Source organism: Cantharellus anzutake, assembly GCF_015039405.1.
Source record: "Cantharellus anzutake strain C23 chromosome Unknown EI90scaffold_4, whole genome shotgun sequence".
NCBI lineage: Eukaryota > Fungi > Basidiomycota > Agaricomycetes > Cantharellales > Hydnaceae > Cantharellus > Cantharellus anzutake.
This window is the reverse complement of record NW_024066954.1, coordinates 1,135,903-1,147,850: the sequence shown is the minus strand read 5'-3', so window position 1 is coordinate 1,147,850 and position 11,948 is coordinate 1,135,903. Positions and strand designations below refer to the sequence as shown.

Sequence of the window (11,948 nt, the reverse complement as noted above, 5' to 3'; positions counted from 1 at the left end):
CGAAGACTGCCCCCAGCTCTTATCGCCACCAGTGTACTCAGATCCAACGCATTTAATAAACTGATTAGGCTCTGACCTTTCACACATTCCCAATGGAGGGGGAATGGCCCATCTGATTCACAAGCTAATATACGTACCAGCGCCGCAACGCTGGGCGAAGTCCAGAGGATTCCAAGGATCTGCACCACTCAACTACGACTGAGACACTGGCGAGCCCGTCCATGAAGTTTTCCATTTGTAGTCACGGATGAATGATGCCCTAACCGATGCCTGTTCGGGAGGGAATCTAACTACTCAATTCGCTAGTTCGCTTGTTGGTGCAAGAGCGACAACAGCCGTTCTGAATCTGGAATGTTCTGACGTGTGCCGGGGATGGCGATGCACTGTTGCTGCACCTTGGCCACGAGCTCATCTCTTATCTTGGGTTACTTCATGACTGATTCAAGGAAACAATGGTTTCTGAAGAAAGTTTCAGGCTGAACTGCTTCATCAGTATCCAAGTTCTGTCGGCCTAGTTTGGTGATGAGGCACTATGTTCTGATTCTCCCGACCTTGAGATAGGTGTCCTCGTTTCCATACTCCGTGACACCGTAAGCGAGGTCAATTGGGCAGGGAGTTGTGCTCGATGTGAGGCAAGGGCATCTAAACATCGGTCAGGCGGAGAATTATCATTTGTCCAGAAGCGACATACGATCAAAGGCCCCCCAATCGCTCGCCTAAAAAGTCGAACTTCCAACTAGCTTCAGGAGTAGGGTTACGACTACCAACCCTTAACTTTGCCATTAGGATCTTCATCCGTTCGAGAAACACGGACGCCGTTTCTTCAACTTGTTCATCAAAGTGTAAAACTTGGGAGACTGAATAACGGGCCATGGAAGAATATCGAGCCTACCACGGTGCAACCTAAAAATGAAATTCCCTTCCATTTCCTCCTGAACTATTTTCTGGAACTTAGCTGGAATCTTATTTTCCCGGTTGGAAGGTCACTTATTAGAATCGGGCTCCAAGTACACCAAAAATTACTCACTCCCGGACGATCTCTCTCGTATCGGAATCGACAACATCCTGGCAGTGTTTCAAATGCATGTGAGAGCGAGACGATATGATGGGCGAAAGATTATAATGGCCAAAGTCGATTGGAATAATTATGGATTTGCTGATGGCTCGAATTGTGCGGCCGACGACCGAAAACTCTGGAGGCAGTTGAGCTGGAAAGGCGTGCCGGCATTCATACCGTGAATAGTTCTGAGCGCGCGGCGGCATTTACTTTGTCATGCGTAATTAACGATATATATATGAAACGACATACCAGTAACGTCCCGCGAGAGAGAGCAAAATTATTCCGGAATAACACCTTCAAAACAATATCCCGACACAGAATTGAAAAAAGATTGGTCACCAAATTGGAAAGCGCCACGTTGAATAAAACCAATGGCATGTCCTCCTGCAAAGTCCTTTCGATAGAATGTATTCCTATGGGTGGCTCATTATGAACTGTATCATTGGAACTAAGGTCCTTGCACAGACGCACCTTAACTTTGACCGGCTGACGATGTAACGATCAGATGAATGTCGGTTGATGTGTGAGGAAGACTCGGGCACATGCTTTCGATGCCATGTAGGTCTTAAATATACTCTCATACCATCCGATAGATATACTGCAACGAAGACGTGAGACAAGCGCCACATAATCCAAAGAAACGGACCTGTCTGCAATGGGTTGGAAGCAGCAACAGCGATGTGAATCGGTATCAAGCATTTGAGATCAACAATCCACTTTCTAGTGAAGTATGGAGTGACTTCCGAAGGAATAGCCTCGCGCAGAGACAGGCTTGTATTGTACTGAATGTCAATCGCGGCCAGCCTGCCATCCGTTGGCTTTCACGTTCTATGCTTAAATGATTGGATCACTCGTGAAAAGTGAGATCATAGACGAGCGATGAGAATCGAATTATTCGCTGTAGTGAAGGTGAGCGCCAAGCCATGAATGAAGGACTTCTGCTTATCGTAGACACAACGGGGAACTCACTTCGGAATGGCAATCAACGAGCGAATTGTACGTCGACTCTTTTTTTGAATCCCCTTTGGCTTCCCCATGAGCACGGAAAGTGAACTCGCTAGTCTTATAAAACGAATTGCACTGAGCTGTCCTGCGTCATCCTCAACAGCCATCAGGTGTCCCCGGCCCCGAATCGGATTTGCGCCGCAACGATGACAATCCCCACGAAACAGTATATGACAACTTCGATTTGGACCCATCTTCCGGTGATAGTGATGGTGAATATGTGGAAAAACCACTGGAGAATCGGCACGAAATGGAGCTGTACAGTTCTGACGGCATCTTCTCACATGGTACAATTAGGCATTTGCCGGATTCGACGCGATCCTCTTAGAAAATAATTCTGGGACACATGAGGTCCCCATGCGAAATCCGAGTTAGGACACATATAAACCTAGTCTAGTTGCTCTGCTATGAAGTTGAAGCCTGTCGGAGAAACCGTGTGCTATGGGAGGTAGGCCGGACTGAGTTGTGCATGTGACTTGTATCCTTCATCTTCTGCTCCCCAACTAGTGCGGTTGTTGGGTACAGATACTGTCTCAAGTGTTACTTCCATACAATGAAGATCCCACTCTATATACCAGAACATTTTCAGGCTCAGTACGAAGCTCACCTTGCAGCGATTGCGACGCAAGGGGTCGACGGGTGTGATGATTTCGAGTGTGATGTTGCCGAGCCACCAAATGTTTCCTTCTCTTATGCAGGGGAGAGCGCTTTGGGAACATCCATTTTGTATGACGAGTGGGACACAGAAATAACTCGCGCGCCAGATGAATCACCGTTGGCCAACAAGTCGGGGAAGCGCAGAAGTTCATTAAAAAGAAAACGTAGTCAAGATGATGAGAGCCATGACTCTGATGTCCCTGCTGTACCTGGTGTACAGGCACTCCCTGTTGCCGATTCTTTACCTGAGGATGGCATCCCAACCAACGGTGAAGAGTATCTATTATCGGTTCGGTGAGTTGAGGCAATCAGGTTGGCCAGCTACTCGAAGCACTGATTCGCGAGTTTCCCTAGAATTGATGCGTCTTCATTACCTGGAATTACTCGAGCCGCAAACCTTTTTGAACAAGTTCCCCGTTCATATTCACAGCGAACCAGCCCTCCCATTGGACGTCACCCGAATTTGCCCTCAGAAAAATGGATCATTATGTTTTGCGCCAAATTCAATGCATTTCGACAGGTGAGTTAGTCAGCACGAACTTCTACAGAATAACCGATCTTTGTTGAATAGACCGTGAAACGGTCCAATTTCCGAATCAGCCTCGAAGCTGAGGCAGCTGCACAGTCCATTCGATTACCAGGCCCAAAAGATGCTCCCGCATGGCGGAGCCTCATCTTTCAACCTAAAGCGCGAAAGGCAACTTCAGCCACATCGCAAGACTCAGCTGAAGTACAAATATCGGGTGCCCTCGGAGAAAATGCTGGGCCTCCTCATGAAGGTACCGACGTTTCCCACTACAGTTTCGAAGTGGACTCGGATGACGAACATGCGTCCGAAAATCATAGCGATATTGGGATGCGAAATATTGCAGATGGTGTGAGCGTTCATATGGCTCAGTTTGACGGAGAGGATGAAACCACGAATGAACCCCCACATGAAAGCTCTTTCACCCAATCTCCCAATATTTTGGAAGACGTCAACAAGGACACCCTGTCAAAGGGACCTTGCATACCGAATATCGCCTTCTTGAAGCTTCTTGAATCAGTATGTCCGATTTGTTTCTACTAGGTCGATTGATCCCTCACAGCCTTCCACAGAGCGATTACTCATGTCTTATCGCGCACTTTTGCCATTGGCTGTCACAATCTTTGGACGAGGAAACCGAACTGGCCGGTGCATCTAACTTTGTGACAGCTTTGTCTCCCAGTCATTCTAAATGGCTCTTTTCCCTCCTGGCACACGCTGACGACGAGCTAATGAGTGGTAAGGAGATAAGTACCTTACGTATCCTGGCCAGAGTGTGTGTAGAGCTGGTGAGAAGGTCCCTTAACGCGGAAGCAAAGCTCAGAAACTCGGATGCTTCCCAGGACGGAGGTCTCAGCACCGAAGGCGAGGAGAGGGAGGCGTGGAGAGAGACAGTTCTCCAAACGGCTGGGGGCCACGAGATCCATCTAGTGACCGAGAAACAGGACGAGCAAGTTGTTGGATGGTACTGGCCGCCATCAGTGGTGTTTGGGGCCAATCTGACTTGTGGCTTGAGGCCAGTGCTCGCCTTTATGGGGACTTCCACTACAGCGAATCAGTAGATACAACACTCTACACACTATGAAAACATCATGTAGCTGTGCGTCTTGGATATAAATCCAATTCCTCTCACTTTTTGCCGCCGGAATGCCTCAGCTCGGTTCATGATCGCGCTGTTTACGGGAATGGTCAATTATTTCTTCTGGGGCGCCCGAGTGTTTTACTCTTCACGACCGAAGAGCGCCGGCCAGGGTAGAGTCGCCACACCCATGGGTTGTCTCGAGATCACCACGTTAGTTGTGGCTGGCTCTGATATTCGCAAAAATACAGCCATGGTTTAATTATGTTTCGGAGAGGGATCAGTGCCAAAAGTATAGACCGGTCTATGTGGCGCCAGAAACTTTAGCGCCTTGTACCGTTGCATGCGGGCTCAACATATTGGACGTCGTATGGATATGACACGCTGCCGGCTCTTATATAATTGATCCCGAGGAAGCTATGCGATCAACTTCCGTTATTGGCTCATATTCATGATTCCGAGTCGAGGCATACATGAAATGCCTCATCATTCTCGTCTTAAATATCTTTAGGCTTGGGCATATATGTGTCATATCTTTCTCTATTAAATCGTGCCACTCTGAAGACCCATCAACATGGACACACGGCGCGAATTATATTCGGTATATACAGTACTAGAGACGCAACCGGAGGCTGCGCTTCTTAACTCCGCCTGATTTTACGTTTCGAAGGGGTAGGTGATCCATCTCTATCTCTCATTTCTGCACCTGGAGTGGTGTCCCTTGCCCTCTTCCTCAAGCTGGGAGGAACGCTCCCGTCTGGGGTGTTGCGTGAATTTGGTACCTTAATTGTCATAAACTGGTTGGGTTCTCGAGCGCTGGAATAGTTCAATACTGTTCCCGGGGACCCGTTATAGTCGGACCCTGGTTGCGAGCCAAAGGGGATGACACAGGGTAATGATTGGTGCGGACTTGCGGCGTGACAGGCACAGATGAACGATCGGTCGTAGCCTGCGATAAAGGAAAGGGTTTTCTAGCGTGATCTCCTTCAAGGAACTGCCGGTCTCGTCCGGAAGCTTGCTTAAAAGAGCTCGAAAGGCCGTTTGGGCAAGGATTTGCTTCCTGGGGCCATGATGAGAACAATGAGTCGGATAACAGGGATGACGGACATACTTGGGATCCCGAGTGTAGACTCTCAACTGCAGTTCTTCCCATCGATTGGGAAGGAGGAATGACCCTTCATCTACCCTGACGACGAAAGACCCTCGAGAGTAGCATTCAGCAACAAAAGCATAGTCAAGGGCAGAACCCACTCACTGTTCCTAGACTGTTTACTGTAAAACCGCACCAGCTGCATAGGATCCTTGTCCTTCATGCCACAATGAAGCGTTGCCCAATCAACAATAATATCGGAGGCGTTAAGAACTAGACTTTCGGATTCGTGCCCCCTGTCAGTTTCAAATCGAGCGGCTTCGCGCGCAACAGACTCAGGTGTTACGTGTGGCTTCCACAAATCCCTGAACATCCCAGGGAGCACTTTGGACTCGACGAGTTTATAGAGATCTCTACGTCGGAGACGGGCGAGTATCGCTCGGGATCCTGCAAGAGCCTGATGCATGATCTGAGCAAAACCACCAGCCCTCGCCAAACCCTGTTGACCCACCGGATCCGTCGAACGTTCAATCTCATCCAACACAGAATCAGTGAGATACAGATACTTTTTGGGGTCGTATCTCCTTTCTGCAATCTTCAATACTGGCTCAGCAGCAATTAAAGCGTCGACGACCATATATTCAATCGCCTTTGCTGATGGGACGTCAGAATCGAGTGGAACACGGCAGAATTGGATGACGCACATGTCTTGTGGTTGTATATCCGTTTATGAAGCGAATATCGTGAATCAAACAACTGCTCACCCCCTGAGTTCTAGCTACAATCAGGAGGCACCGGGACATACCGTCCACACGTTGTAGTGGTCCTTATAGTCATAACAAATGTGACCATTAATGACCCTACAAGAATTGATCAATCTGGGGAGTCATAAGCTCAGTAGTCCCATCAAAGCTAAGAGCGTTGAAATTTGGTACGCTTACCGCGAAGTTGCCAGACGCGATTGCTCCCCTGGATATATAATTAGAGCATGTCAATTGTCAAAACATCCTGTTCCCACGAACCGCAATTGATAGCATCCCGGCGAATGTAATCAAATCTATTGAAAGTTCCCTGTCAACATTGGCTCTATATGCGTATGATCTACCCACTTGTCGACGTCGATACCGTTTTGCATGTTTGCAACAATCTCGAATAGGAAACCCTTCTCCGGAGGTTCATGATGTTTGCTCAGATTGAGTATCCCACGAACGAGATCTTTTATGAATTCAACCCAATCCGTTTCTAGTTGAATGTGCGGATTCTCTTTCAGCAGGGAGTCAAACATCAATTCAGAAGCCTCTTCATGACACCATGTTGTTCCCGGTCTGTCCGTATGGGTATTAATAAGCTTTGATACAGCACCACGTTTCAAATGAGATTGGAACTCACGCGACGGCCGGAATAAAATGACCATCGAAAACATGGCTGAAGGGACCATGTCCCAAGTCGTGCACAAGTCCTACATTCATGTGTCCCTATAAGGTCTGGAGGCACTGACATTGAGGCCTGAGGGCTCACCGCTACACTTACCTGCAATTTGGACGCACAACACGTCTCGGTCGTCAACATTCAGTTTGGGTTGTCTTGGGGACGTTAGGGAGCTCCTATGAGTTATGGAACTGAAAGTGGCGAACCTTCTCCTAAGGTTCTCTACCATTAATCTAGCAAGATGCGATACTCCTGTGAAGGCGAAAACTATCGAGAGATGACCTTTTGCGGCAGATGATAATTTACCAAGACAGTGTTCAAATCTGATGTAGAAGCAAATAAATACGAGGATTGTGACGTGAAGCTCTGGGAAACTCACCGATTGTGTGAAGCCCCAGGAAATACGAAGTACCCAGTCCCCAGCTGTTTCAAGTACCTCAGACGCTGAAATTGAGGTCTTAAAATCGAAGTCAATAATCAAGAATGGCCAAAAAATGGAATGATATTACGTGTCAATAATTGCAGCAACCCTTGGCTCGAACACAACTAGCGTGCACAAAAGTTTGAGCAAAACTCGATGAGGCTGTCTGGAGACATTAACTCGGTGGCGAGAAACGAGCTTAACTAACCGTAGTCATGAACCGGGTCGAGGATCCGACGCTCTTCTACTTGGGGAAAATCATCCTCGCTGTCACTAACATCCATTGAACTTTCCCGTCCCCAGTCTGCGGTTGACGGCATTTTAAGATTTAACGTCGTTTGACAGTTGCCCCAAGGACGGGAGTCGCCGTTTGAATTGAAACGAAGCACATTCACCTCGATAGATTACAATGCCCCGATTGAATAAGCGTCAACAGCGCGAGCTCGAGCCACTTCGGGGACTTGAGACCGTTCAGGGTCTTGAAGGGAAGCAAAGCTTATCTGATGATGATCACAAAGCAGCCCCAGTTCTGAGCCGGACGGCTTTTGCAGCGGTACGACCATTGAAAACGTTGTATGGCCGCCTCAGGTACTGACGATGAGTTAGCTGGAAGTAATGGAGGTTGATGACGAGGAAGAGCACATCGGTTCATCCACTGCAAAGAAATCGAAGAAGGTCTGCGCTTGTGCACATCTGTTTGCTTCTGTTGACGAAGCCTGTGACTTTCACTTCCAGTAGAAAAGGGGAAAGAAGAACCAGGAAGAACTTGGTGAAAAAACCAATACCCAATCGAAGGCTGGCGCCAGGAGAACTGAGGCGAAGAAAAGCAAGGCGCCTGTCAACGACAGTGCGGATCTCTCGTTGGACGAACTGATCCTCGAGTTCGTTGATCGTTTTTGACATATCTCGAGAACCTTCTCATTTCCGCCCCAGCGATTTCCCCACACATCCTCCGCCGTCAAGAACACCACCTCACCAAAAATTTCGGTGAGCGCCACAACACCCCTTTCGGGTGCGCAGAAAATACTTAAATCTCGCTCAGGGAGCTGTTGGCAGTTTCTCTAGTGCACCTTGATGGCGATGCTGAGTTACGCCGCTTTTTTGGTGCCAAAGTCGTATGTGCCCAACGCTCAACGGCCGATTATTGATATAAAGGACTGATCGGAGTCGGTCCTAAGATCTCCAGCGCGAAGTTACTCCAAAACGCCGCACCATCACCGTCCGGTCTAAGCTCACGCAACCGCCGAGCACTTGGTCTATCAATGGTATAGGTCAGGGCTTGGGATGCGTACTCTCAGCCCCAACGAGTTGCGGCATAAGCCTGCATTATTGCCAGAGGATTCCTGGTGGACTGTCGATCATTCAAATCCATATAAAGAAGTCCAGCATCAATTCCTTTCTGTTGTCGAGATGGGAGGTGCGAGCATGGCTTTTGCACGTTGCAGGATGGATTGAACTGATCGAATTCACAGACCATGCCGGTTTTGTTCAAATATTGCGCGAGCACCCGTGGCATATCGACACTCTATTGCAGATGTCTGAAGTTGCGCGCCATCATGAAGGTGATATACATGACATTTCATAATGACTAGCCGACCCATTTGTGTGCAGAACATGCTCAAGCCTCCGATTTCGTTCAGCGTGCGATATTTGCCTTTGAGCGGTCATTCGGCTCTGCGTTTAACTTCACTGCGGGGTCTTGTCGACTGGATTTCGATCACATTGAAAATCGATCGTTCTTTCTCGCGCTGCATCGACACATTATTGATCTGCAACGACGGGGAACCATACGCACTGCCTTCGAATTCTCTCGGCTTTTGCTCTCTTTGGATCCTATAGAAGATCCGCATGGTGCGCTATTTCATTTGGATTACCTTGCTGTTCGTTCGGACAAAATGAATGGTTGCTGCAAATGTGGGATATCTGGAGGGAGACCATGACCGTTCTGGATGCTAATAGCCCTGATCATAAGATGAACGTCGAGTTGATCCCTGGCTGGTGGTGGTCTCGTGCCTTAGCAATCTGGAATCTGGAAACTTCGAAAGGTGATAAGGTGATATCGTTTTCGTGTATTTGGAATACAACTAACGTGAGTGGGTTCAGACAGCCAATGAGAGCACCCAGGCCCTACAAGAGGCAATCAAGGCGTATCCTCAAGTGCTTCCTATCCTTGCTGATAAGGCTGGGATCGGACTTTCCTCCCAAGTGCGTGGCCATCAAGCTTTCCGTATTGCAACCGGGTGGGAGTGAGTACCCCCTGTAGTTAGTCCCAGACATCGCTCTGATACGGTCTTCAGTTCCTTTGATCCCGGCGAGTCCACGGTCAATCTGTTGTCACACCTCTATGCCCACCGCTCCGCAGATGTCTGGAAACAACCAAATGTGTCTTCGTGGCTTGTGTCTGCAATCGATGCCAAGTTCCTCAATGGACTCACATCTGAACCTTCACCAACCCATGCGGTGGCAGTTTCGAAGTACAGCTCAGGGACACCCCAAAATATCACACGTCATGTAATTGTCACTGAAATACGCTCTCTCTTTTCGTTCCTCGAACCACAAACTCTGGCAGGGTCGATGGCTGCATATGATCCAATCCCGCCTGTCACATCCGTCTCGAGATACGATGAATCTTATTTCCGTGGTGTTTCACGCCGCCGGGCAAACCGTGGTCAAAATGCTGGACCGGGGATCGATGACGAAATGCAACAACGCATGATCCAAGAAATGATATTTGCCGAAATACAACGGCAACAGCAGCGTGAAACCGCCATGCCAGGAGAGTTCGATCAGCAGCCCCCCAACCAGGTAGACGTGAACAGTGAGGAGCAAGAGGCGCCGGAAGGCGAAGGGATAGAAGAGAATGAGGTGCGGGTACAAAGCATTGAATCATGCAAACGACTGAATGACCTTTTGGGCAGAACCTTCAATTCGACATCGGAGCGAGGCTTTTACAAGCCATGTACAATGTAATATGGGGAAGTGGAAGACAGAATGACGCCACTGAACCTGCTACAGATACGTAACTAGTTTGTGTATGTGTTTGTAAGTATGTGTTAGGTTGAACGCTTTATGTCAATTTGCGCCTATTTTGAAGAACTGTAAGTGACCACGGGGCTTTTAAAACTACGTTGACGTTGACTAGACTGCTGCTGACGAGTGCCCTAGCTTGATAACTCAACTCTGATCACACCATCTGTCCGATATTATATAATTTGAAATTTGACGAGTAAGTACAGTGGAACGATCACGAGACGAGAACTGTCATCCAGAAACGTTACTTTTTCGAATACAACGCAACCTGTACTCGGTGCAATCCCCTTTAGCGCTGCGCGCTGTTCCTTGCTAAAACGTATTCTCACGTAATAGTGAGGTCTGGTGTCTAATATCATGGAGGATGATGAACAACCTCCCGCATTCAGCAGCATCCGAGATCGTTTTGAACAGCTCTCGAAGGCAGGGCCTTCATATTCCTCAAGTTCCCAACAAACGTCGGGAATGAGGGTTTCTAGTGACCGACTTCATGACCGTGTCATTCCGTCTATAAACCTCCCTCCACCTTCACCCCTGCTTATATCGGCACATACGGCTTCCCCCATACGATCGAGAGCGTTTTCTAATCCCGACTCTAGCGAGGCTGCTCAATTTGTTGCAGAGGTATGACCAAGTACATTAAAGCTGCTCGAATAGCAACAATTCATGCGAGCAGCTCGTGCAGCAGGCGTCCTCGACACCATCATCGCCATCTCAATCACCTAAGACGTACAAGTTCCTCCCATCCCACCACCCAGGCCGCCCAGGCCGCCTAGCTTGGTTGGTTCAAATGAATTTCTAACACCCAGCTCAATAGCACTCGACTCGACCCGTCAGGGTCAAATGCTGGCATACAAGACATCATCCGAAAGCCTCATTGACGACAATATACCGGCCCAGTCTGTGGCATCACTTCGCTCCAAGTTTGCGTGAGCCGTCTAATTTCGCCCTCCATTCCCAGAACCACTTATACTATGTGTGCAGTGCACTATCGCCAACCGTCCTTACACCGTCTCGGACTCAGCCAAGGTCTCCGTCACTACCCACTCTTCATATTGCAGAGGATCATTCTTCGGCTTCTGCTAAGGTCCATAATCAAAGATCCACACTACCCGTGATAGGGTTGACTCCTGAAGCAGTCCAGGACCCGCTTCTTGTCCAGGTGCCGTCTCTCCCCCCGCGACCGGTGCAGTCGTCTAGTGTGCCTGCCACTCGTGCTTGGCTCAAAGAATCCTTTAAGCCCAACTCACCACCCGTTCTCCCTGCGCGGAAATTACCGCCTCCCCTCCCGGAGAGGCCTTCAAATCCCTCCCCGGGCGATGTTTTTGCTTCAGAACACCAAAGGTCAGATACATTGACAGGTGACAGGTCTAACGAGCCTAGCGATACAAATACCACCACAGGAACCGAGACCCTGAGTCCTGAAACGCTCCAACCCATTCCGTCCTCTATGTTGTCCGCGAACAGCCCAGTGCATCGCCTCCCTCCTCCCGTACCGCGTCGACCGCCGACATCCACTACGTCCGATCCAAATCCCCAAGCCTTGGATTTTCACACATCTGGTCCACTCCCCCCACCCCTTCCTACCCGCCGCAATGTGTCTGCACCCACGGCAGACCCAGTACCTCCATTGCTTCCACCACGCAACTCGTT

General features: G+C 48.9%; 6 protein-coding genes across 6 annotated transcripts; 3 read left to right on the top strand and 3 right to left on the bottom strand.

Annotated features, from left to right (window-relative positions):
* Window positions 1-437: 437 nt before the first annotated feature.
* EI90DRAFT_3033985 (uncharacterized protein) lies at window positions 438-932 on the bottom strand (the record flags this gene model as incomplete). The annotated part of the gene is made up of 3 exons (XM_039058491.1): window positions 769-932; window positions 692-716; window positions 438-642 (listed from the first exon to the last, which is right to left on the bottom strand). Coding segments are annotated over exons 1-3 (242 nt in total), but the record flags the coding sequence as incomplete, so codon positions are not given.
* Window positions 465-1,576, bottom strand: EI90DRAFT_3033984 (uncharacterized protein). The gene is made up of 6 exons (XM_039058490.1): window positions 1,532-1,576; window positions 1,310-1,473; window positions 1,028-1,245; window positions 893-962; window positions 692-827; window positions 465-642 (listed from the first exon to the last, which is right to left on the bottom strand). The coding sequence occupies exons 2-4, from the start codon at window positions 1,436-1,438 to the stop codon at window positions 938-940; spliced, it is 372 nt and encodes a 123-aa protein (XP_038922373.1). The 5' UTR covers window positions 1,439-1,473; window positions 1,532-1,576; the 3' UTR covers window positions 465-642; window positions 692-827; window positions 893-937.
* A 1,042-nt stretch (window positions 1,577-2,618) lies between these two features.
* Window positions 2,619-4,309, top strand: EI90DRAFT_3116569 (uncharacterized protein; the record flags this gene model as incomplete). The annotated part of the gene is made up of 4 exons (XM_039062906.1): window positions 2,619-3,016; window positions 3,077-3,242; window positions 3,294-3,767; window positions 3,821-4,309. The coding sequence occupies 4 exons, from the start codon at window positions 2,619-2,621 to the stop codon at window positions 4,307-4,309; spliced, it is 1,527 nt and encodes a 508-aa protein (XP_038922372.1).
* A 764-nt stretch (window positions 4,310-5,073) lies between these two features.
* On the bottom strand, window positions 5,074-7,749 carry EI90DRAFT_1737823 (uncharacterized protein). The gene is made up of 15 exons (XM_039052105.1): window positions 7,474-7,749; window positions 7,354-7,390; window positions 7,224-7,301; window positions 7,051-7,167; window positions 6,947-6,999; window positions 6,806-6,875; window positions 6,526-6,741; window positions 6,439-6,473; window positions 6,358-6,385; window positions 6,222-6,294; window positions 6,121-6,172; window positions 5,928-6,070; window positions 5,582-5,873; window positions 5,438-5,528; window positions 5,074-5,386 (listed from the first exon to the last, which is right to left on the bottom strand). The coding sequence occupies exons 1-15, from the start codon at window positions 7,583-7,585 to the stop codon at window positions 5,176-5,178; spliced, it is 1,608 nt and encodes a 535-aa protein (XP_038922371.1). The 5' UTR covers window positions 7,586-7,749; the 3' UTR covers window positions 5,074-5,175.
* On the top strand, window positions 7,675-10,288 carry EI90DRAFT_3116567 (transcriptional repressor TCF25-domain-containing protein; the record flags this gene model as incomplete). The annotated part of the gene is made up of 13 exons (XM_039062905.1): window positions 7,675-7,818; window positions 7,872-7,940; window positions 8,004-8,146; window positions 8,199-8,252; window positions 8,308-8,380; window positions 8,444-8,530; window positions 8,586-8,682; window positions 8,738-8,827; window positions 8,877-9,145; window positions 9,238-9,318; window positions 9,369-9,511; window positions 9,563-10,130; window positions 10,184-10,288. 13 exons carry the CDS (start codon window positions 7,675-7,677, stop codon window positions 10,286-10,288), a joined length of 1,923 nt encoding a protein of 640 aa, XP_038922370.1.
* Window positions 10,289-10,884: 596 nt separating this feature from the next.
* Window positions 10,885-11,873, top strand: EI90DRAFT_1737685 (uncharacterized protein). The gene is made up of 4 exons (XM_039052104.1): window positions 10,885-10,919; window positions 10,981-11,224; window positions 11,280-11,639; window positions 11,699-11,873. Exons 2-4 carry the CDS (start codon window positions 11,139-11,141, stop codon window positions 11,718-11,720), a joined length of 468 nt encoding a protein of 155 aa, XP_038922369.1. The 5' UTR covers window positions 10,885-10,919; window positions 10,981-11,138; the 3' UTR covers window positions 11,721-11,873.
* Window positions 11,874-11,948: the final 75 nt, after the last annotated feature.

What these genes read in the sequence shown, in the direction of transcription:
- EI90DRAFT_1737823 (XM_039052105.1), bottom strand. Translation starts at nt 7,585, where the DNA reads ATGCCGTCAACCGCAGACTGGGGACGGGAAAGTTCAATGGATGTTAGT. An exon ending in CCTGGGGCTTCACACAATCG is followed by an intron (nt 7,168 to 7,223) that starts GTGAGTTTCCCA and finishes CTTCTACATCAG; the next exon opens with ATTTGAACACTGTCTTGGTA. An exon ending in TTGAACGTTCGACGGATCCG is followed by an intron (nt 5,874 to 5,927) that starts GTGGGTCAACAG and finishes ATCATGCATCAG; the next exon opens with GCTCTTGCAGGATCCCGAGC.
- EI90DRAFT_3033984 (XM_039058490.1), bottom strand. Translation starts at nt 1,438, where the DNA reads ATGCCATTGGTTTTATTCAACGTGGCGCTTTCCAATTTGGTGACCAAT. An exon ending in TCTCTCGCGGGACGTTACTG is followed by an intron (nt 1,246 to 1,309) that starts GTATGTCGTTTC and finishes CCGCGCGCTCAG; the next exon opens with AACTATTCACGGTATGAATG. An exon ending in ACGAGAGAGATCGTCCGGGA is followed by an intron (nt 963 to 1,027) that starts GTGAGTAATTTT and finishes CGGGAAAATAAG; the next exon opens with ATTCCAGCTAAGTTCCAGAA.
- EI90DRAFT_1737685 (XM_039052104.1), top strand. Translation starts at nt 11,139, where the DNA reads ATGCTGGCATACAAGACATCATCCGAAAGCCTCATTGACGACAATATA. An exon ending in TCACTTCGCTCCAAGTTTGC is followed by an intron (nt 11,225 to 11,279) that starts GTGAGCCGTCTA and finishes CTATGTGTGCAG; the next exon opens with TGCACTATCGCCAACCGTCC. An exon ending in TTTGCTTCAGAACACCAAAG is followed by an intron (nt 11,640 to 11,698) that starts GTCAGATACATT and finishes ATACCACCACAG; the next exon opens with GAACCGAGACCCTGAGTCCT.